At 40.2% G+C, this 22,666-nt stretch overlaps 1 protein-coding gene across 2 annotated transcripts in view; it reads left to right on the forward strand.

The window, feature by feature from the left end:
- LOC128941413 (ceramide transfer protein-like) overlaps positions 1-22,666 on the forward strand; it is a 134,260-nt gene that overhangs the window by 62,089 nt on the left and 49,505 nt on the right. For both annotated transcript variants that reach the window (XM_054283168.1, XM_054283167.1), the window contains exons 4-6: positions 19,709-19,816; positions 20,610-20,748; positions 22,312-22,395. In XM_054283168.1, coding sequence (XP_054139143.1) covers positions 19,709-19,816; positions 20,610-20,748; positions 22,312-22,395 — 331 coding nt within the window. The remainder of the gene's footprint in view (positions 1-19,708; positions 19,817-20,609; positions 20,749-22,311; positions 22,396-22,666) is intronic.

Here is a 22,666-nt window from a genome sequence, read left to right on the forward strand (position 1 = left end):
ATCTGGGCGTGTCCTGTCTTTCTTCTTCTTCTTGTCCTCCATCTTCTGCTGTGATGGTGACACTTCTGGATTGGTTTAGAGTAGAGACAGAATGTCTAACATAGGTGATAGGTATTGGAAAATTATTGTAAATAAAGTATACGTAGTTTTTAGTATAAAAAACTAACACTGCCCCAAGGGCAGTCAGTGTGCCATGAACCGACCTGCCAGACAGACTTCAGCGGGTCAGAGAAAGAATGTATTAGATAAGAGAAAATAAACAACCTTGAAAACCAGAACCGAGGAATCTCGACTTCTTCTTCGGTCGCAGGGGTGGGAAAAAAGACTCTTTAATACCTTGGAAGCAATTTCAGCAACACAAAACCCAAGACAGTGGTTTTGATTCACCAATTTGAGATTTTCCTGGCCAATGCACCAATTAATGTGGTGGGTCTAGCGCTGGCCAAACGCCAGTGCACCCACTAGAATATACTTACTTATTTCCTGCTGTGACATAGGATTAGGAGGAAGGCAAAGTAGGCTGAAAAGTTGAAAAGGGTATAAAGAAAAGCTCACTAACAGTAACTAAAAGAAAGAATAATAAGAATCAGAATAAAACCTTTAGAACACTTCTCCCCTACACCCTTTTCTTTCCCACTAACAATACAGAGAAACAATTCAGTCAGTTTATCACTTCTAGAATAGTCTTTCTTCAGTTCACTTAAGGAGAAGAGGCCCTCTTGTCAATTTATGGAGACTTCTCCACAAGAAAACAGTTCTCTTGTGGCTTTTAATTTCCACAAATAGCAGCCGCCCAGAAAATCTGCAATCATGAAGTCCCATCTATTTTTCACAGCTTTTCCCACAGTTGCATTTATGGACCATGTCAACTTATGGGGTACTATTTTAAAGGTGAGCTGTTCAAGAGCAAAGGTTCTCTTTATCTATCTCTGAGATCATCTTCGTCTTTGAGAACAGAGATTGTCTTCTTCTCTCCCTGGGGCAAAAAGTCTTAACCACTCTTCTCTCACTCTCTGCTAAACTTCTCAAAGGATCACAGCTACCTAACTTCAGCTTGCTTTAGCTTTGCTCATATCTACAATTTGAACACTTAATCTCCCCATACTTTCATGAGTTACAGGAAAAAAAAATCTGATGTATCAATTACATTCTTCTCCACAGCTTTACAAGAGGATTTCAGCCCCAAGGTCAAAGCATCTCCTCATCCTTCCCATCTGGGACTTGACTCTTGACTGACCTTCATTTATTCATGTTGTTCCTCTACTTGTTCTCACTCCGTCCTTTTCTCTCACCCGAGGGAAGATTGAAGGTCTGAAAGTTTTATCGGTGCACTGAAAGAGTTAATAGCTGATCCAGGCCTGCAGATGGTCACGTGATTGTGATTTCTGCCAGGCGGTGGTGGAGCTGTTTATGGTAGAGGATTTCTTCGGCGGCTGCGCTGGGGGGGGGTGCTAGGATCTCAGTAGCCAGGCTAGAACACAGCAGCAGAATGCCGGAGGCCGATGGCTTCCCCTCCCCATGCCCGGCAGTTGCGGATGAACCTCAACAGCAGCAGAATCTTGGCCAAGCTGGCCCAACCCAGGGCTGCTCCCAGGGCCCTGCGGACCCCGGCTTGGCCTGGGCTGCCGATGGGGCAGGGCTTAGTAGTGGCAAGATGTTAGAAGCTGCAGCTGTGGCCTGGCTCGGCCTTGACCCCATGGCCTCCCCTCCCCCTGCCTGGCAGCTGATGGGGCCCGGCCCCACGGCAGAGCCAGCCAGACTGGCCCGGCCAAGACAGGGTGGCCGGGCCAGCCTTGTTACCTGCTCTCAGGCCAGAAGAGAAAGAGAGAATTCCCGGGATTTTTCGTTTTTAACATGTGTGTTCACAGAGGCGTGTACAGTTTTCTAGTGGTTTAACAAAGTGTCAGTATTCAAAACGACTCACTGATTGGTTTTATCAGGCACAGAGGAAGCTGTCAGCAGCTCCTTTCAAAAGAAACTCACTTCTGTGGTGGCTCCAATAATAAAACCAGCACAGGGGGGAAGGCGGTGGAATTCTTTCAGTGGCTGTATTCAAAACACAGATAACTCACTTGTCTTTTCCAGCTCTCTCAGCTTTTTTTCTCCAGAGAGAGAGATGGAGTTTTTCTTTGCTTTTTAGCTAGTTTTTTAGTTTGCTGAGGCAAGAAGTTTTTCCTGGGACTGTGGCTTCTTCTTCTGAAACTGTGCAGCTTATCTCTGGTCTGAAACACCAGAACGTCGCTAGAGGGCCTCCCCACACTGGCCTGGAGACCAACTCTGGATCCCAGAGAGAGCTGAGCCACACCTACAAAAAGGACTCCGAATCTACAAGCTCTTCTCCGCAGAGAGAGGTTTTATTATTTAACATTATTCATTCTTTCTCATGCCTGTGAGCACCCTGCTTATTAAATAAACAGTTTTTTTCACTTTTCTCCAAGGAAAATTCTTTCAAAACCTGGGTGGAGGAGGGGTTGCTGAAACTTGACTTCTATTAGAGGACACGTTCATTGCAGGATGTTTCCTCCCAATTTGTCTCAAACCAAGAGAGGGATGAATACTAATATACATAAAAGTGGACAAATAATCGTTTATTAACAAACAGAATGCCAACAAGCAGGGGGAAAAAAGTAAATAACCGCTAGATATCAAACTGTTAAATCCCACAACCCCACTGGAACAAAGAAAGACCCAAAATTTTAGAAATACCTGTTCCCGATACAGGGCCTGGCAGGGACAACCTCGGGCTTTGCAGGACAAAAGGGACAAGAATGCATCACATCCCCCTTGGGAAGGCATGAGTCTCATGAAGCAGTTCCAGCAGCAGCTGAAGAAGCTTCCCCACTCCAAGGCACAGCAGAGCGGGCATTTCAGGTGAAGCAGCTGGGCTGGAGCCACTCAGCGTTTCCTCTCCCTGGCTCCGCACGGTCGGACAGCGACTCGGACTGGAGCAGGGCCACTCTGCTCCACTTTTGTCAACACAACACCCCTGGCTTTGGACAGGCAGATCTGGAATTCTCCCTTAAGGTCGCTCAAAGACCGCTACTGCAGCTTCTCCAAGCCCAGTTAAAAAAAAAAAAACCACAAAAAGGAAAGAAAAGAAAAGCCTTTGCCTGAACAAAGACCAAGCAGCCAGTGGCACAAATACCACATTGTGAAAAAAGCTGCAGAAAACCTGTGCAGGAAAATTTTAAAAATACCCACACATAGGAACACCCTACCCCCCACCCCAAGGTCCCCAGTTGCCAGGTCTTAAAGATACAGTAACAATTTTTAAGGGCGCAGATTGATATGGAATGCAATGTCAATATGAATCAACTCAGGACAAAAGGAAATTACGTTAATTAAGCAGGACTTTCCCCTCATGAACTCATGATGGCTGTAACCAATGACTGCATTGTCTCTCAAGTGTTTTTCAATAACTGCCAGAATAACCTTCTCTGTAATTTTGCTAGGCACTGAAGTTAGACTGACAGGCCTATACTTACCAGGGTCATCTCTCTTGCCCTTGAAAATTGGGACAATGTTACCTAGCGTCCAGTCAACTGGGACCTCTCCAGATTCCCAAGACCATTTGAAAATCACTGAGAGAGGTTTTGCAATTGTATGAGCCAGATCTTTGAGCATTCTTGGATGAACCCCATCAAGGCCCATAGACTTACAGGGATCTAGCTGGAGCAGCAGATCCTGCACAGTTTCACTATTGACTGGGAGTTTGTGGGAGTTTGTCATTCTCGCAGTCATGGTCCTTCAGCTCAGGGCTCTGGAGGTCCCAGAGGCCATCATTGGTATTGATGAGGGAGGTGAAGAAAGCAGTAAATGTCTCTGCTTCATCTGTGTGCCTGTTTGTGAGGTGACTGAATTCATCAAGCCACAGACCAATGTTATCTCTGATTCTCCTTTTGCTGTTAACATATTAAAAAGCCCTTTTTGCTGTCCTTCACAGTGTTTGCCATCTTGAACCCTAATGATGCTTTGTTCACATGAATTTTCTCCTTACAGTGATGAATAGCATCTCTATAGTCCTTCCATGTTGCCTGTCCTTGCTTCCAATGCCCATACATTTTCCTTTTCCACCTAAGTTCTAGGATGAGATCCCTGCTCAGCCAAGCTGGCCTTTTGCCTTGCTTGCTTGACTTATGACACTTGAATTTCCTGCTCCTGTGCTCTTAAGAGATGGTTCTTAAAAAGTGATGAGCACTGATGGACCCCAGAACCTTCAAAAACATTTTCCCAGGGAACTTTACTAACTGGGTTCCTGAGTAGCACCATAATTGGATTCTGTAGTCCTACAGAGGATCTTCCAGATTTTGAATAGAATGTGGCATTATTTTCTAGGTCTTGTAAACTATCCTGTATTGCAACAGCATTATATTTTTTTTAAATTCAGCTTGAAAGCCACTATACCTGATTCATGTCTAGAACTATCTGCAGATTTTTATCTGTCCTGTACTTATGCAATACAATATTTCCTATAACCAAATCAACCTTAAACATAATATTTCCCTGATGTACATGTGTTAAATTTTTGGTGGTCTTCCATTAACTTTCGTCTTTCTAGCTCTGCTGTCTTGAATTTTGGTTTCTTTCCATATATGATTCTTTGTGCTGCCTGGGTTTGGTTCAGTTTATTTAGTGATTGTGCTCATTGATCTATTTCTTTCTAAAGAATGGTCAGAATGGAGACCAGCTAGATGAGGAAAGGCTAGATCATTTAGTGCTAACTTGGTTATTAGCTGAGCTTTCTTGTTATTCTGTTAGGAGCTGCTTATCTGAGTCTGAAGTGGTATACATATGTGGACTTAAGATAATTTTAAATTTTTTGTGTCCATGAAGGCTGAGTCTCCTTCATCTAGTCAGAGCATTAACAGATAGTCTTTATAATCTCATTAGAGGTCTTAAACTATCGTTTTAAACCCCTCTCCCCAAATGGTAGCGATCTTAAGATACTTTATGGCTATCTTTCCCTTGAATTAGCTAAATATATGAATTGACTGAAGCTTCAAATGTATTTAAAGTAACTTTTTGATCACCATATAGCCAGATTGGTAACCTGGGCTGTTCTGAAATGTCTAAAGAATGCATGAAAATTACATGCCAAAATGCAAATAAGCGGAGCATTGCCTTGTGGGTGCAGTACCACAGGGACATACACAAAAACAACACAAACAAAACCACATACAACTGAAAATACCACAACATCCCCCCAACAACAAAAACCACCTTGAAAAGCACTAACTCAGTATCATATAGCATGAAAAGCTTGTGACACTACCGCTAAGCTGTTAAGAGTATGTCAATCAATATATTTGTAGTGCTATTTAATGAAAGGCAATGTATATGGTTGAAGTAAACTTGGTACCAAGTCCAATGCTGAGTCTTGAGGGGACTGGAACTAAGATACCAGGCTCAACACACATTTGGCCATGCAGTAGATAATGGGTCTCATTTCTATAAACAAGTGGGATTCTAGTAGTAAACTTAAAGGTGTTATTAATTCACTTTGTGATAACAACTGTGGTAGATCATTTTGATACTTTTACTTCATAGAAATAAAGGGAATGTTGGTGCTTGCAACTGACAGAATGACACATGATGAAACAAAGGGCTAAGCCAAAAAGCTTAAAATTCAACAACTTAGGAGTTGTTGAATTAACATCCTTAATAACGATTCTGGCCAGAAATTAGAGACAAATGGTCATTTATTTGCCAAGAATGTCCAACGAAGCAAAGACTTCCAAGGGTTTATGTACACTACAACTTTTACCCCCTCCTTCTACTATTGCATCCGATACAGATCTATCACGTCTGCTTGCTGTTCTTCTTTGAAGCAATACTGCCATCTAGCGTCCTTTTCTGGTAATTTTTGAGGAGAGGTGTGAGGACGTGTCTCCTTTTTCTTCATCACCTTTGTCATGCCGCCTTCCAGATGACCTTTCAAGCCTCACGCATGTACCTTTCCTTCTTATGGTGTCCCATTTATTACCTTATTGTTCTAATTGTTTACTTCAACATCTAATCTGTCTCTAGTTATAAAATAACTCTGAGGCTCCTCTAGTTAAAACAATACCTTTTGATTGAAGCTTCTGGGGTGTAGCAATCTCCCTTAGTACAGGTGTAGTACATTTATCAGTCTAAGCCTGGGTTACTCCCTGTTCTTTCCCATACATGTCTTATTTTATTAAATCAAAGTTAACCACTGATTGAAACAAAAAGCAGCTAAAATAGCAGAATTATAGAAACTAAAATAACAAAGTTGCAAAAACATATATTTCTTAACTAATCTCAATACTGCTCCTTACAAAATTCAAAATCACTGAATTTCTTGGCTTAAAACGATATATATTCTCTTTCATGTTAGCTCTTGGAATCAAGCTCTCTGTGGCAGTGGCAGCACATTTTTGCACAGTCTTCCTGAAAACAGTGGGTTTGCTTTAGTGAGCTTTCATTAGAGTGGAACTCAGTGAGTTCATTTTAACAGAACAGAGTTACACCCTAGCCAAAGGGAGTATGTGCTGCCCAGCCATGATATATAGTCAGTAACATTCAACACAGGTAATGTTGTTCAAAGTCCTTCCTGCCTTTTTTGTTCTTTTGTCACATCCCTCCCCATGTCCCTCCCAAAAAAGAGGATAACTGCAGAAGCTAGCATGACTCTAAAGAGCTATGGGAGACTTTGAAAAGGGGAATTCTTTTAAAAACAGAACAATAAGACTTGGGACATCTCTTGCATATTTAATTCAATGTCCACTTGCCTTTATTGGAAGCTTTGAAGGTAATCATCTTAATATAATTTCTATTGTAAAAGAATAAAATTATTTTTTTCTCTCTGAAAACAAAGTATGAAAGTATGCATCTGCTGTCTCTTTAGTGTCATCTAGGTGAATGGACTTACTGCAGAGTAATCAAAATCTGGTGTCTTGAACATATGTTTTAAATGGGAGAGGAGGAAGAAAGGTTTAATATTTGTCAGAGATATTTATTGTTATGAACATGAGCATTAGAACATATTGGTGTTTGGGAGGAGGGGAATAGGGAGAGAGTTGCTCATCTTTCTTCCCCCTGGTAATCTGAAATAACTTCTATTACCTTAAAATTGCTGGTTTGAGTAAGCAAGTATAGATGGGGCTGCTCAGCTGATATGTAATACTTGCACTATGTCTTTTTATTTTAGGAACTCTTAAAACATATGATATTGCTCATCATTTAATGTTACTAATTTTTCAAAGTGCACTTAGTACTGGACATTGTATATTTCCTGAAAGAAGACTTCAGGGCAAAGCCAATGAATTGGCAGTTTCTATTGACTATATATGTTGCAACAAACCTTAATGCTGTCGAAGGTGCTTTGAGCCTTTTGAGGGGAGAGCTCCACTATATGCATATCTTTTTCCTTTCTGTATCTGAGACTAGGTGTTATGTCTAAATACTTAAATGTTAAGATAGTTTTTCTATTTAGCATTTTGTTTTTATCATGTTAGACTTGTTCTTGACCTACAGACTAATATGAGAATTATGGAATCAGGTAGGTCTAGTCTTTGTAAACCAATTCATGCTTTCATTTAACTTTTCTAAATGTTGGTACATCCATTGTGTTTTGTATATTTGACCAGACTGAGCTTCATTTCTAAACAAACATCATTTTGATGCAAATAGAAAGGACTGTTTTTATGAAACCTCAACCCTGGCCAGCTTTAGGAATTTGAGGTTATATCAGGAACATGACAAAAAAGATGCATGTTCCCCTAAGATTCAGTACTAGTGCCAGTTCTGTTTAATATATTGAACGACTATCTATATGAGGGGATCAAGTGAATCCTCTGTAAGTTTGCAGTAACACCAAGTGTAGTGGGAATGTTGATCTGCTGAAGGGTAGGAAGGGTCTACAGAGGGATCTGGACAGGCTATATTGATGGGCCAAGGCAAATTTTCTGGGATTCAACAAGGTGAATTGCTGGGTCCTGCACTCAGGTCACAACAACACTCTGTAATGCCACAGACTTGGGGAAAAATGTCTGGAAGGCTGACTGGTGGGAAAGGACCTTGGGGTGTTGGTTGACAGTCAGGTTACCATGAGCCAGCATGTGCCCAGTTGGCCAAGAAGGCCAATGACACCTTGGCCTGTATCAGCAATAGTGTGCTGATCAGGACCAAGGAAGTGATTGTCTCCCTGTACTTGGCACTGGTGAGGCCACACCTCAAATACTGTGTTCAGTTCTGGGTCCCTCACAACAATAAGAACATTGAGGTGTTGGAGTGAGTCCAGAGAAGGGCAACGAAGCTGGTGAAAGGACAAGAGAACAAGTCTTAAGAGAGAACAAGTCTTATGATAACCATCTGAGGGAACTGGAGTTGTTTAGTCTGGAGATAAGGAGGCTGAGGGGAGACCTTATCAGTCTCTGCAACTACATAAAAGGACATTTTTGCAAGGAGTAGGGTCAGTCTCTTCTCCCAGGTAACAAGTGACAGCACAAGAGGAAAGGGCCTCAAGTTGCACCAGGGGATGTTTAGATTGGATATTTGGAAAATTTTCTTCGCTGAAAGGATGGTCAGGCATTTGAACAGGCTGGTCAGGGAAGTGGTGGAATGACCATCACTGGAAGTGTTCAAAAAATGTGTGGATGTGGCACTTGGGGACATGGTTTAGTGATGAAGATGGATGGTAGTGTTAGGTTAACAGTTGGACTTGATGGTCTTAGAGGTCTTTTCCAACCTTAAGGATTCTATGTCCTGGCAATTCCTTTATTTCTTATAACATTTTTTGTTCAACTCTAATTGGTGCAGTGAGTCTTCTTTGGTATTTGGGGAGTTTTAAGGGAAGTGGGTGTTGAGACCTGATAAAAACAAGGACTACAGCAGGAAGGAAGTAGGAAGAATTGGGAATACATTTTGAAAGCCAAGAAAAATTCATTAGATTTGATGAGATGTGACATGCAAACAAGCACTGCTGAAAGCAAAACTCTTTTCTGTTCTCCTCCTTTTTTCCCCTAAATCATTCTTGAGAAAATGCAGTTTAAACTGAATGATGTGTTCTAATAATTTTTCATAGGGTGTAAGATCAGTTTTTCTTAAATCCTGTCAGATATAACATGGACTTTTTGACCTTTGACAATTCTGACTTTATGCATCAGTGTTTGCTACCTATTGCATACTCTGGGATATGCTGAGCATTTAATGGATTTCTATTCTCATGGCTAGATGAATATCTGAGGATTGAATAGAGAGGAAAAAAAAATCCCACCCTGTGGCCTCATTTCTCTTCACAGAGAAAAGCAAGGCACAACTTTCCAAGGATATTTCTGAGAATAGCAGCGAGGAACCGCAGAGAAAGAAAAAACAATTCTTATCTCATTTACTGCGCCTCTTGTTGTTCACAAGTGGAATGCATTGTGGAAGATTTTTTACCTGAAGGGAATTGGTAATTGGATTCTGGTGTGATTGTTTTGATTCATTGACCAATTGAATCCACATGTGTGTGTGTTGGGACTGTTGGCTGACAGTCATGAGATTCTGGGCAGTTGAGTTGAGTGCTTGTGCAGATTCAGTTTAGATGTAGTGTAAAATAGTGTAATATAGTATAATAAAGTAATTAATTAGCCTTCTGATATCATGGAGTCAGAAGCATAATTTCTCCCTTCATCGGGGTTGCCCTGCTTTTACTATATCCACCCCATTTCTGTATGTGGCAGTGACAAGATAATGTTTAAGTGCAGCAGGTGAACTTTAGTGCATTGGTAGCTGAGGCCAGAACATCAGTGCTTTTCCTGATAGTGTCTAACAACAGAATGGAGATTTCTGGTTCTTGTGTAGATCTTGCTTGTCCCCCTCCTGACAGCCTAGATTCACAAGAGGGAGAAATAGCCTTCTTCCAGTCTTGCTATAGCTTGGCTGCCCAGTTGTGCAAGCTTCTTTTAGATTTATTATTAAGTCAGTATATAGAGCAAAGTGGTTATTGTCACATTGGGTTTTGGCACCTTTGCTCAGAAAAGAGTTTTATTCTGTAAATCACACTTTCCCACAGCAGTTCCTGAGCCTGAGAAGCAGAACTTTCTCTGTTGGCTTGAGTGTCCTTTTGCTCAGTGTCCTAGCTCTTCTTCATTCTCCTTTCTCTCAAGGAAATGCTTGACCCTTTCTATTCAGCTTGTATGGAATCTTAAGATTTAAAGACACCAAATAATATTTGGTGAATAGTTTTCCTGTGCACATTAACAGTTAAAGGGAATTAATGGAAAAAAACAGCATATATCCATGTAATTAAACCTAAGTGTGAACTGTGTGGATAAAGATTCTCAAAGGCCAGTCATTTGCCTTTGGTTGCCTCTTTGTCAATCTGCCTTCTCTCCCTCTCCCTCTCCCTCTCCCTCTCCCTCTCCCTCTCCTCTCCTCTCCTCTCCTCTCCTCTCCTCTCCCTGCAATATTTTGTCTTATTTGTACTACTTCTTGGCCCTTTCCCTTTCTTTAGAAAGCAGTATGTGGTTCCAGGGCTTATTAACCTGTGTACCACTATAGCTCATGCAGCTATTTGTTGCGGTGTGATGTAATAGCCTGTCCAAGTCATCCTGGTTCTTTCCCCAGGTGTGCCAACAACCTCTCCCTTCCCCTCCCTTGCCCATTGCTGAGTGCTGTCCTCGTGTGATTGGCAAAGTTCAAAAGATGCCTTTCAACCCTGGGGGACATTGGGACATCCAGGTGTCATTTGTCCCCTGAGACTTCCCCCCCCTTACCTGGTTGGTGGGATCCCTACCCCTTCCCTCCCCCTCTCCCCGGGGTTAAAAGACACAGCAATCATGCAGTTCATTAGTTCTGTTGGAGCTGTAGCTGGATTCAGAGGCCTGTGTGCCAGGAATAAATCTCTGGATCGAAACCCTCCAGCAGAACCTGACTCCTTTTCCTTCACCTCACCTATAAGCCTCTCCGCCAGAGGTAATCCTGAGCTCCTGCATGCCTGGACTTGTCCCAAGCGCCCAGCTGCAGCATCCAGGTAGCCAAAGGTGTCTCTGAGGTGAAACCACCACAGCTGCCGCCCTTGGTCAAGCAGCAAGGGCCAGACGAGCCCAGGCACGTTCCATCCAGCAATATTGGTATTTAATTCCAATAGCTATTAAAGGTGCTTATTGTCTGCAGGCAACACACAGTAACTTAGGAAAAATCTATGCTGTTTGAGAACTAAACACCCAAAAGATGTTACTTAGCTTGAATGAGTGAGTAGAGCAGTTATGATAATTTTAGTGCTGTATCTTTATAACTTTTATTTTTCAGTTTTCTTGTTTTTCATTACAGAATTCCTATTTTTTTCATCCTGTGCATGTAGTATGTTTATTTACTGTGGAGCTGCAACATTTATCACTGCTGCAGGAAAAATATGTTTACAATTCTTTACCTGTTCTTGCAGTTGCAAAGAAAGGTCAGGTTAGAAGCTTTTTTGCTCTCTCTAAGTAGTCTCCTGCACTGTGTTTGAGAGGGCTGTAGGCAGGGAAATCATCATCTATCTGCTGTAACCTGGATTGTGAAATTTCTATCTCTACCTTCCTGATAATTGCCTTGCTTTTGAAACCATCTACTGTCAGATCCTTTAGAACAATTGAAAAAATAAAATCTACAGACGCATGTTAAAGATAAAACCTACAGATGCATGTTAAAGATAAAATTAACTTTAATCCACAGAAATGCATCCTGGACTGCCCTACTTGTAGTGTCTGTTTTTCTGTCTACAGCAATCCCTAGGTAGCCCTTCCGTGGCTCATCTTCATTCTTGAAACTTCTGCAGCAAGTCTAAAAATTGCTCTTGGAACACTGGTGTTTGACAGAGCTTTTTTGCTTAGTATCCACCAAGTCTTTCATAGTACCTTCCACCTCTTTCATTCTGTGTTGCTATTTTTTTTTTACATTATTGTTTTTATAACATATTGTGGTTTGATCTCATAGATGTTTTAGTAAGATTTTTCACAAATACTGCAGAAAACATTATTAGTCACTGTATCCTAAAGTCTTTTTTGTCCCTTCCTAGGGTGAGCTGTATGTCTTGAAGGTGCTGCCTGCTGCTTGTGTTATGTAAAATAATAAATAATTTATAATGCTAACTGAAAATATGTGTTTTGTTGGACAAACCTGCATGGACGTTCTTGACAGGCACTTTATTGAGACAGAATCAAAATAATGCCTTAAAAATATGGTAGAAAAATATGAGCTTTTTTTTTTTTTTTAAGTGAGGGATCTTTTCAGTTGGTCTTTGCTTTACTCCAGAGTATTATTTACAAACTTTAGGAAATCCTTACCTGGTGGATCAGTGTGAGCCATAATGGAGGTCTGCAATGTGATTCTGTGAATACTTAGCTATTTTATTGAAAACAGTTTTTCTGATGTACTGCCTTGTTGCTGATATCAGCACCTGCTCAATTAAAGAATCACAGGAAGCTTTGGATCATGTGGCCCTTTCCTCTTGTCTTTCGTAATGAAAATAATTTTGAAAGGACTAATGGATTTCATGTACCGCCTTATAAAGCTGAAGGTGTTTCAATGTACTAACAAATACCAGCTTTGTCCGTAGCTTTGAAGCTATGATGTATGTATGGAATTTAAAGAACTGCATCTATATACTCAAAATGGTAAAATAACATTAGTGCTTGATGCTATGAATTGATACAACTTTTGCAAATTATTTTGTTTTCAAGAAGAGACTGCTGACTTCTATCATGTGCACTCTACCTGCTTTTCCAATTTTTAAATGGGAAATGAAAAATTATGTAAACAGAAGCTTGTGTCCGCATTCCTCTTGTCAATGTAATTGAGTATTTCTGCAGTGAAAAAAAAATTACAATCTGCTTTATGAGACAAATACAGCAGTGACCTGCTCTTTATGGTAGTAGAACAGTGGGGTTTTGCATGATGTATGCTTTCATGTTTGTAATAATCTGCTTGCATGTGTCTGTTGAGCGGGATGACTTGTCTTTGGCATCAGTTATAAAGCAATATTTTTGTTCTGGTTCTTCTGACAAATAAGTATTCTTGATGGAGTTTTTATTTTTTTTTCCCTTTGGCTGCTAAACCACCAATATCTGAGACAGTTTTGTAAATATGATCTATAAGTGCACTCACTTCGGATTTGTGTTGTGTGCTGTTTAGTCTGCTGTATTTGCACCTTGATTGCACATAGTTAAAACTGCCTAAATGCTTTTTGTGTAGGTGTCCTGGGGTGACTGTATGGTCGGGTATCCCCTATTGTCTGCTTTTTTGCCCAGGTATAAGTTCTGTGACTTTAAGATCGAAGTGAGGGAGCAGTGGAATTCTTTTGGCACAGTTTTTTTTTTTCTTCACATATCCTCCTCCAGGTTTGCTGCAGCTGCAGTTTCCTGTGTTGTCTGCAGTGCAGAAGGAAGACGGCTGTGCTTTTTCAGCTAGTTTCTCATCTGTGAGCTGAGGCAAAAGTTTTCCCAGGCCTGTGGCTTCTTCTTCTGGAACTGTTCATCTCTGCTCCGGTCCGTAAACTCAGACCAACATCAGGAGCCCACACCGTGGCCCAGAGGTGCCCAGGATGCTGCATCCCAGATCAGGAGAGAGAAAGCCGAGCCACACCCACAGAAAAGACTGAATTTACCAGCTTTTCTTACAGCGAGAGGTTTTATTATTTAACATTACCAATTTTTTCATGCTTGTGAGCACTCTGCTTATTAAATAAACAGTTTGTTGTTTTCACTTTCTCCACGGGGACCTTTTCTGAGCTGGTGGGGGAATGTCACAGTAACAAGTGCCTGGATAAGTTGGATTCAATCCTATACAGGGGACCCTCAGCCAACCCTGTTCAATCTTAGATGTAAGCACACCACTGGGCAGAGATCTGGGCGGAGAGAGATCCCAACCAATCAGCTGTCTAAGCCCTGGAAATTCAAACCCCCTATATAAGGAGGGTCCAAACAATAAAACACACTGTTGTCGCCTAGATCTTTGAGAGTTTGTGTCGTCCCTGTCTCCGACCAATGACCCCACATAACAGGGGAGGGGCTGCCGGAATCTGCTTTTTTCAAGAGGAGACACCCCTTTGGGATGTTTCCTCCTAAATTTGTCTCAAACTGGGACAAATATATTGGCGCCCCATGTGGGCCTGGAGAAAGTGAAAAAAAACCTGTACAAATTAAAATGTCAGGCAAATGATAATGGAAACAAAGGTCTATCTGAAGGGTTACCTAGAACAATTCAGTCAACCAGATGGATCGCAACTCTGAGTGTTAAAAAATAAAGAAGGGTAATTGTGGCAGGTTATTCCCTTCTGAGGGAGATGGAGCACCCTGTATGCCAATCAGACCTGTCTCACAAGGAAGTCTACTGCCTCCTTGGGCCCTGGGTAGGAGTGCTGATCTGTTAGAGGGTAGGAAGGCTCTGCAGAGGGATCTAGCCAGGCTGGACTGATGAGCTGATGCTAGCTGTATGAGGTTCAACAAGGCAAAGTGCTTGGTCCTGCACTTAGGCCACAATAACTCCATGCAGCGTTGCAGACTGGGGGAAGAGTGGCTGGACAGCTGCTTGCAGAAAAGGATCTGGGAGTGCTGGTCAAGAGCTGGCTGTATATGAGCCAACATGTGCCCAGGTGGCCAAGAAAGCCAATGCCATCCTGGTCTGTATTAGCAATAGTGTGGCCAGTAGGACCAGGGAAGAGCTTGTTGCCCTGTACTAGGCACTGGCGAGGCCATACGCAAATCCTGTGTCCAGTTTTGGGCCCCTCACTACAAGACATTGAAGTGCTGGATCAATTTCAGAGAAGGGCAACAAAGTTGGCAAAGGGTCTAGAGGTTAAGTCCTATGAGGAGCAGCTGAGGGAGCTGGGGTTGTTTAGCCCGGAGAAAACAAAGCTCAGGGCAGACCTTATCACTCTCTACAACTACCTGAAAGGAAGTGTCTGTTTGAGACAAGTTCTGGAGGAAATGTCCTAAAATGAACATCTCCTCTAAAGAAGGCAGGTTTTGGCACTCCCTCCCCCACCGATACAAAAGGAATTTCTTGAAGGAAAGTGAAAAAAATGGTTTATTTAACACACAAAGTGCCTGCAGGGCACGGGGAAAATAAAATGTTAGATTTTAAACTTCCTCACTGCAGAGAAAGCTGGTGGATTCAGAGTTCTTTCCTTAGCTGTGGCTTGGCTATTACCTGAGGTCCGGAGCTGGGATGAGGAGTCCCTGCAGCCTCCTTGCTGGGACTCACACCGTGGGACTCACTTCGATGTTCTGTTGTTCGGACAGTTCCAGAAGCCGCCACAGAAATCACCAGAGAAGCTTATTGCAGTCCGGGAAAAACTTCTTGCTTCAGCTAACAAAAAGAAGCCAGCTTAAAAAAAAAAAAAAGTACTCTGTCTCCATGCTGCAGAGAGACAACGGGAAAGTATGTGTGAGCTGACAACAAACCGTACGATAGTACTAGAGGTGTACTATTAAGATGTGACTGATTAAATCTTCATATAGGGACATTCAGAAATTTCACTTCTTAAGCTTAAATTCAAGTTTTACATAAATATGTCTTTCCCACTTAAAGGAGAAAACCAGAAAACATTTGCTGTCCTTAGTTAAAATGCTTTGACCTCAATGCAATGGATATTTTGGCTATGTTTTAAGACTGATCTGTTCATTAAATCATATCCAATTAAACAGAAAACAGAATGAGTCTCTACTGTCCAACTGACTATAGTAAAAGCACATTCCAAGTAATTTTAATATTTGTAGTGTATGATTAAGTAAGTAAACATTGAAGTTACAAGGAAAACAGTGAAGTTTGGTTTAGATTTGCATTTAGAAGAAATCTAAACAGCAGTGTTTTATGATGCTTTGAGGTTTGAAACTCTTACAAAATGCTCTCTTGAGGTTTATGCTAATTAAACACTTCTGAAATTATAGTATTGTATGCCTAAAACTCTTAATTTTTCTTTTAAAAATCCTTTTATTCCCTTACTTCCTCTGTTTTCACTTGTCAAGCCTTTGAAAGTCTTAAAATCCATCTAAAGAGCCAAAAGCCCTTACCTTGAGTATTTGCAAAAAACCTAATCGAGGCTTCATTATTTGTTTTGTTATATTTGAAATTCCAATCTAGTGAATTAACGTATAATCTCTGTACTGTAACACAAGTGCAATGCAATTCAAAACGTGGTCCAGTATACCAAATATGTTGCCGAAGTTAGGTATACTGCTTAACACTTGAACTAATATTCTAGAAGAGCCCTGTGTATCCAATGCAAATGTTCTAATAAAAAGCTTATTCCAATAGATATTGTAAAGCTATTGTTTAAAACAAATAGTAGTACTAATTGTTAAAAATTTGACCTTTTAGCACTTCTGTCACTACACTTATGTGACTATATTTCTAGCACTCTTGCTCAGTATAAAATAGCTTTACATTCATTATTTATAGCAGAAATTTCTACATGCATCTTGCCTTATATTGTTTCACTATAAGCTGTCATTAAAAAACACTGCTATCTCAGATAAGTTATTTTTTTTTACTAAATTAAGCATTTAAGATGTGCCTTATCTTTTGAACTTATGAGTGTCCTTTTTCCTTTTTTCTTTTTTTTCTTTTTCATTCCTTTCTGCTCTCTCACTCTCGCTCTCTTTTTTTTCTTTTCATTTGATGATTACTTAGCCATTTTCCACCAAGATTTGGAATACCATTTTCTAACTATACTTGCATTTTTCCACTTTGCTTCTACTTCTGATACTTATTTCTCTTTCTTCTGTTTCCTCAATTCTTTGTTGTCTTATACCTCATTCTTCAAATGGGCCAGATAGAAACTGACTCTTGGCTCTGTTTAACTTGTTTTGGCTAGGTAATCTCATTCAGTTGCATTCATTCAGGAATTATGCTAATTCTGGAAGTCACATTTTTCTTTCAAGTCATACTTTAATTTTTCCAAAACTGTGTTTCTCTGCCACCGCTCCTTTGTAACCCAAATACACGTTTTGTCCTGCACATTTGCAGTATTGTATAAATTCTCCTGTTATAACTAACTACAGCTTTGTGTCCTTTCTCCTTTCTTTTAATACTCTGTAAGTTCATTTGCATCTTAATTTATCAGCACTTTCTCAACTTCCCAAAGCCTATGCCATTTTCAAATTTTCTACAAAAGTCCAACACCTAGAATTCCATTGTTGCTTCTTGCTTGTTCCATATCATATGAACATATCTCCCCTTTTCCCTGCCCTGTCTGAATTGTTCTGCTGCTGTAGTATTTCTTATTCTGTCAAAGATCCTTTACAGTATTCTCTGTCTACTTGATCAAATTTATTAGCAGTATTTCAGATATTGCTCTGAACCATCTGTTTCTTTTGTCACAGAAATTTTGCAACTGACACACGTTGACAGAGAGGTGAGGATGTGTAGTATAAAATTACAAGTAATTCTTTATTCATGGTCATGAGGTATCCCATTCAAATGGGGCACATCGAATGTGATTTCACACATGGTTCTTTTACCTTTCAAGTGTTCAGATACAACTTAATTTGGCCAATCATTAATTAACACACATATATTATTGTTTTGCAAAGCAACTATAATTCTATGGCATCATTTTCCATCTGATTTTTTCATTATTGAGATGTGCCTGGAATGGGTCTTTCTACAGTTACTTCTCTATGATGCCAGATAATGGGAGGGTTTCACAGACATGTTAGAGAGGCTAGGATGATGGCATTATTGTGATAGTCCAGGGGTATCCTTTATTCTTCAGCATGGGATCTGTCCTTCTCTTTGCGATGAGCTGCAGTCCTTTAGTCATTCTGACTTAACCATGACTATGCAGTATACAATTTTAACTATATATCTTAAAAATTATAGAATAGTTTGGGTTGGAAGGGACTTTAAGGATCATCTAATTCCACCCCTCCTGCAATGGGCAAGGATACCTTTCACTAGACCAAGTTGCTCAGACCCCCATCCAATCTGGCCTCAAACACTTCCAGGATGGGGCAGCCACAGCTTCTCTGGACAATCTGTTCGAGTGCCTCACCATCCTCACAGAGTAAGAACTTCTTCCTAATATCTAATCTAAACCTTCCCTCTTTCAGTTTAAAGCCATTCCCCCATGTTCTATCACTACATACCCTTGTAAAAAGTCCTTCTCCAGCCATTTTTCAGATCCTATTCAGGTACTGAAAGGCCACAATAAACTCATCCTGGAGACTTCTCCAGGCTGAATAACCCCAACTGTCTTAGCCTTTCCTAATAGGAGGGGTGTTCCATCCCTCTAATCATCTTCATGGCCCTCCACTGGACTTGCTCCAACAGGTCAGTGTGCTGGGGGACCCCAGAGCGGGATGCAGTATTCTAGGTGGGGTCTCACCAGAGTGGTGTAGAGGGGCAGAAACATCACCCTCAACCTTCTGATTTTGAAGCAGCGCAGGATACAATTGACTTTCTAGGCTACAAGTGCACATGACTGGGGCATGTCCAGCCTCTCATTCCCTGGTATCCCCCAAGTCCTTGGCAGGACTGTTCTTGATCCATTCATCCTCCAGCCTGTATTGATACCAGAGGTTGCCCAGTGCAACCAAGCAGCCCAGGTGCAGCACCTTGCACTTGGCCTTAAGTCTCATGAGATTCCCATGGGTCCACTTTTTGAGCTTGTCCAGGTCCCTCTGGATGGCATCTCATCCTTCAGGTGTGTCAATCACACCACTCAGCTTGGTGTCCTCTGCAAAGTTGCCAAGGATACACTCAATCCCTTAATCTATGTCATTAATGCAGATATTAAATAATACTGGTCCCAATTCAGACCCCTCAGGGGCACCACCTGATACTGATGTCCATTGGGACTCTGAGCCATTGACCACTACCCTCTGGATGTGACCATCTAACCAATTCCTTATCCACCAAACAGTGCACTCATCAAATCCTTGTCTCTCAAATTTGGAGAGAAGGATATTGTTGGGAACCATGTCATAGACTTTACTGAAGTCCAGATAGATGCCATCTGTAGCTCTTTCCTTGTCCATTGATGCAGTGACTCCATCATAGAAGGCCACTAGATTGGTCAGGCAGGACTTGCCCTTGGTGAAGCCATGCTGGCTGTCCCAAATCACTTGCCTATCCTCCATGTGCCTTAGAATAGCTTCCAGGAGGATCTATTTCATGATCTTCCCAGTCACAGAGGTGAAGCTGACAGGTCAGTAGTTCTCAGGGTCCTCCTGGGATGAAGAAAGTTCATGGAAATGAATACTATAAAGACTGGCACAGTAGTTAGGGAATGAGATTTTCCAACACTGTCTTACATTCTCTTTCAGGGTTTTTCTTCTTCTTTGTCATGTGTGGGCCATTTTATGTTAACCTTTAGGAAAATACTCTTCTTACAGTTCCTCACTATCTTCTTCTATTTTACTTGTGAGGACATTTGTCAAACTTAATATTTTCTTATCTTTTTCATGCTATTGTAATCAATAGATGTTTTTCAAATTTTTTGCATTATTTAATTAGTTACTGTTTTAGGGGTACACAATAAATTGCAGATAACTACTTTTTTTCCAGATCAACATGATAACAACAACAAAAATTATTCATAGTAACTTTACAGTTACTACATGAACATCTTAAACTTGCAGACACAATCCAAGTTATTAAGCCCTTGCTGCTTCCTTACAAGAAACAAATGGGCTAGTTTAGAGGAGATATTAAACTTGCTTTCACTATTTTTTTATTAAAAGCCTCAATGTTCTACTTTTGTGTGTGGTTTGGTTTTTAGACTGAATCTGGCTATGCATCAGAGTCAAGTTTACGACGCCATGGCTCCATGGTGTCTCTTGTTTCTGGAGCGAGTGGGTACTCTGCAACATCCACCTCTTCATTCAAGGTTAGTGAATAACATTTTCTTAGTCTTGGTGTTTAAACAACACACAAAACTGGAAAGTAAATAAACCATACAAAGACTTGTTCGCACCATTATAGGAAAAAAACCCTAAACAAATCTTTAGTTTACTATAAGTGTTAATAATTCAGCATGTGATGATGAACAGATCATACAGGAAACTTTTTCATGCCTCTATGCAGTTATCCCTCTTAAATTATAGTGTCATTTTCAAATGGCAAGGATATAAAACCTGTGGGAGGATTCATTAGTCTTTCTTAGTGTACTTCTGAGAATATCAGGGCTTCTAGATGAAAGGAAATGCTGATTCTATGACTTGACAAATTACAGCTTTCTTGGTTTCATGTGTATAATATTTAACATTTTAAATTGGTTGGGGCAGAAGAGGAGCAGCACTAGAAAAGGGGGAGTAAAGGCTAGAATAAAGATCTTAAACTAGAACTGACTGTTTTCTGGTAAATAGGTGTAAATCTCATAGTATATAAGATTGTATTTTTAATAAACTTTTATTGAATGCTCCAAAGTAGCAGATGAAATCAAGATGAAAATTTGAGACCAGTGGACAAAATGAGTAAGAAACACTTTTATACAGTTTCTTATGTTCTTCTAACATTACCAGTATTTCATAGCTACTGATATCTGAAATTTCTTTGATGTGCTTAAAGAATTCATTCTTCATAATTGCAGAAATCCTTTGTTGTTTTTTTTTTTTTTTTTTGCATTGAGCTATTGCTGACCCTGTAGAAGCATTTGAGCCTTTTTTTGCTTGTATTTTTAGAAGGGCCATAGTTTACGTGAGAAGCTTGCAGAAATGGAAACCTTTAGAGACATCTTGTGTAGACAAGTCGATACTTTACAGAAATACTTTGATGCCTGTGCAGATGCAGGTTCCAAAGATGAACTCCAGAGGGATAAAGGTAAAACTGTAATTAAGAACTGTTATCTCCACAGAATTTAACTTTTTACACAGTAATAGCCTGTGAAATAGTTACTATAGCATTTGATACCATATAAATGAAGTATGTATATTAAATTCAGTCTTTAGTAATGAGATCAATTGTAGATATTTCTGCATACACTATTAACTATTTTCACTTCAGAAGTTGGATTCCCATAAAAATATGCTTAGCTTAAATATTGACCTCTAGCTATCAATTGTATAAATGATCTTTTAAGCATTTGATGTTATATAACAATAATTGTTTACTCCATAACATGAATTCAAGTTTGTTTATTGTTGTGTCTCTGTCATGGTTTAACCCCAGCTGGCAGCCAAGTACCATGCATCTGCTTGCTCACTTCCCCTTCTCTCCCAATGGGATGGGGAGGAGAATCAGGAAAGAAAATAGAACTCATGGGTTGAGATAAGAACAGTTTATTTTAAATAAAGTAAAAGATAATAATAATAATAATAATAATAATAATAATAATAATAGTAAGGAGAAGGAGAGGGAGAGAGGGAGATTTAACCCAAGAAAGACAAGTGATGCACAATACAGTTGCTCACTACCTGCTGACCAATGCCCAGCCTGTTCACAAGCTGTGATCAGCCCCCTCTTCCAGGTAACTCCCCCCAGTTTATATACTGGGCATGTAATTCTATGGTGTGGAATATCCCTTTGGCCAGTTTGAGTGACCTGTCCTGTCCATGCTTCCTCCCAGCCCTTTGTGTAGCTCCTCACTGGCAGAGCATGAGACACTGAAAAGTCCTTGCTTTGGGTAAGCACTACCTAGTGACAACCAAAACATCAGTGTGTTATCGACATTATTTTCATTCTGAATCCAAAACACAGCTCTGTACCAGCTACTGAGAAGAAAATGAACTCTATCCCAGCCAAAACCACATTTCTTTTTATTTTGAAAAGCAATAGGTTATTAGTTTTCATAGGAACAATATATTATTTTAAAAACGCAAAGGTTCTGCCATAATGAATGCTCCTGAGATGTATTGGCTGTAGCTAGAGCACTGAGTGCGCACTGGAAGTCCTAGTAGACTCAGGTGTGGATATCTGCATCTCTCTGAATTGCTCTTCCCAGAACACAGCTTGTCATATTCATGCACTCTTCTGAGGCATTAATATTCATTCCCATGTTTGTTCTGGTAGCCTGAAACTTTTGATAGTGAGAAAGCAATAGATAAGTACCATTCCACTTCTTTGAGAACTTTCTAGTGTAAAAGAGTAGATAGTTTCTCAGTTGTGGCTCCTTGCTTATCCAGTTGTAACACCAAGATAATGTTCTTCTTGCCATCAAATCAAGTGCTAAATTTCGACACTGAGAAAATGTTAGTCTCCTGATGGTTTCTGAAGGTAATGTTGATAGTGGTAAAAAAAAAAAAGGCAAGAGGGTGTGTGTCATGACTGTTATAGGAAAAAATCTTAAATGCTGCTTAGCCATGAAAATGCTCTTAATTCTTTTTTGCACACTAGAGAGTTGGGAAAGCTTTCTCACTCCCATAACACACACTTTCTCACATTTAGTGGTAGAAGATGATGAAGATGATTTCCCTGCGATGTGTTCTGATGGGGATTTTTTACATAACAGTAACAGCAGTAAGGAAAAATGTAAGTGTGTCAACTTTTTCACTGAATGTTCATATTAATGGTATGATAAGCCTGATACAAGATGAGTATTTATGTTGTTTTCTAAGCAGAAAATTACAAGAGTAGTTATTTGAATGTATGCGACAGGACATTCTTATTCATGTTAAGATAATAATGAAAAGCAGTTAAGGAATTATAATCTAAGTTATTCTTAATTCATACAAATATTAATGCAAGACTGTCAAGCTGGAATTTCTTATTTGTGTCCAAAGCCATTTCCACTACAAAAATC

The sequence above is a fragment of the Melozone crissalis genome, unplaced genomic scaffold (genome assembly GCF_028551555.1).
Source record: "Melozone crissalis strain CALT ecotype California unplaced genomic scaffold, PUWL_Pcris_2 ptg000035l_1, whole genome shotgun sequence".
NCBI lineage: Eukaryota > Metazoa > Chordata > Aves > Passeriformes > Passerellidae > Melozone > Melozone crissalis.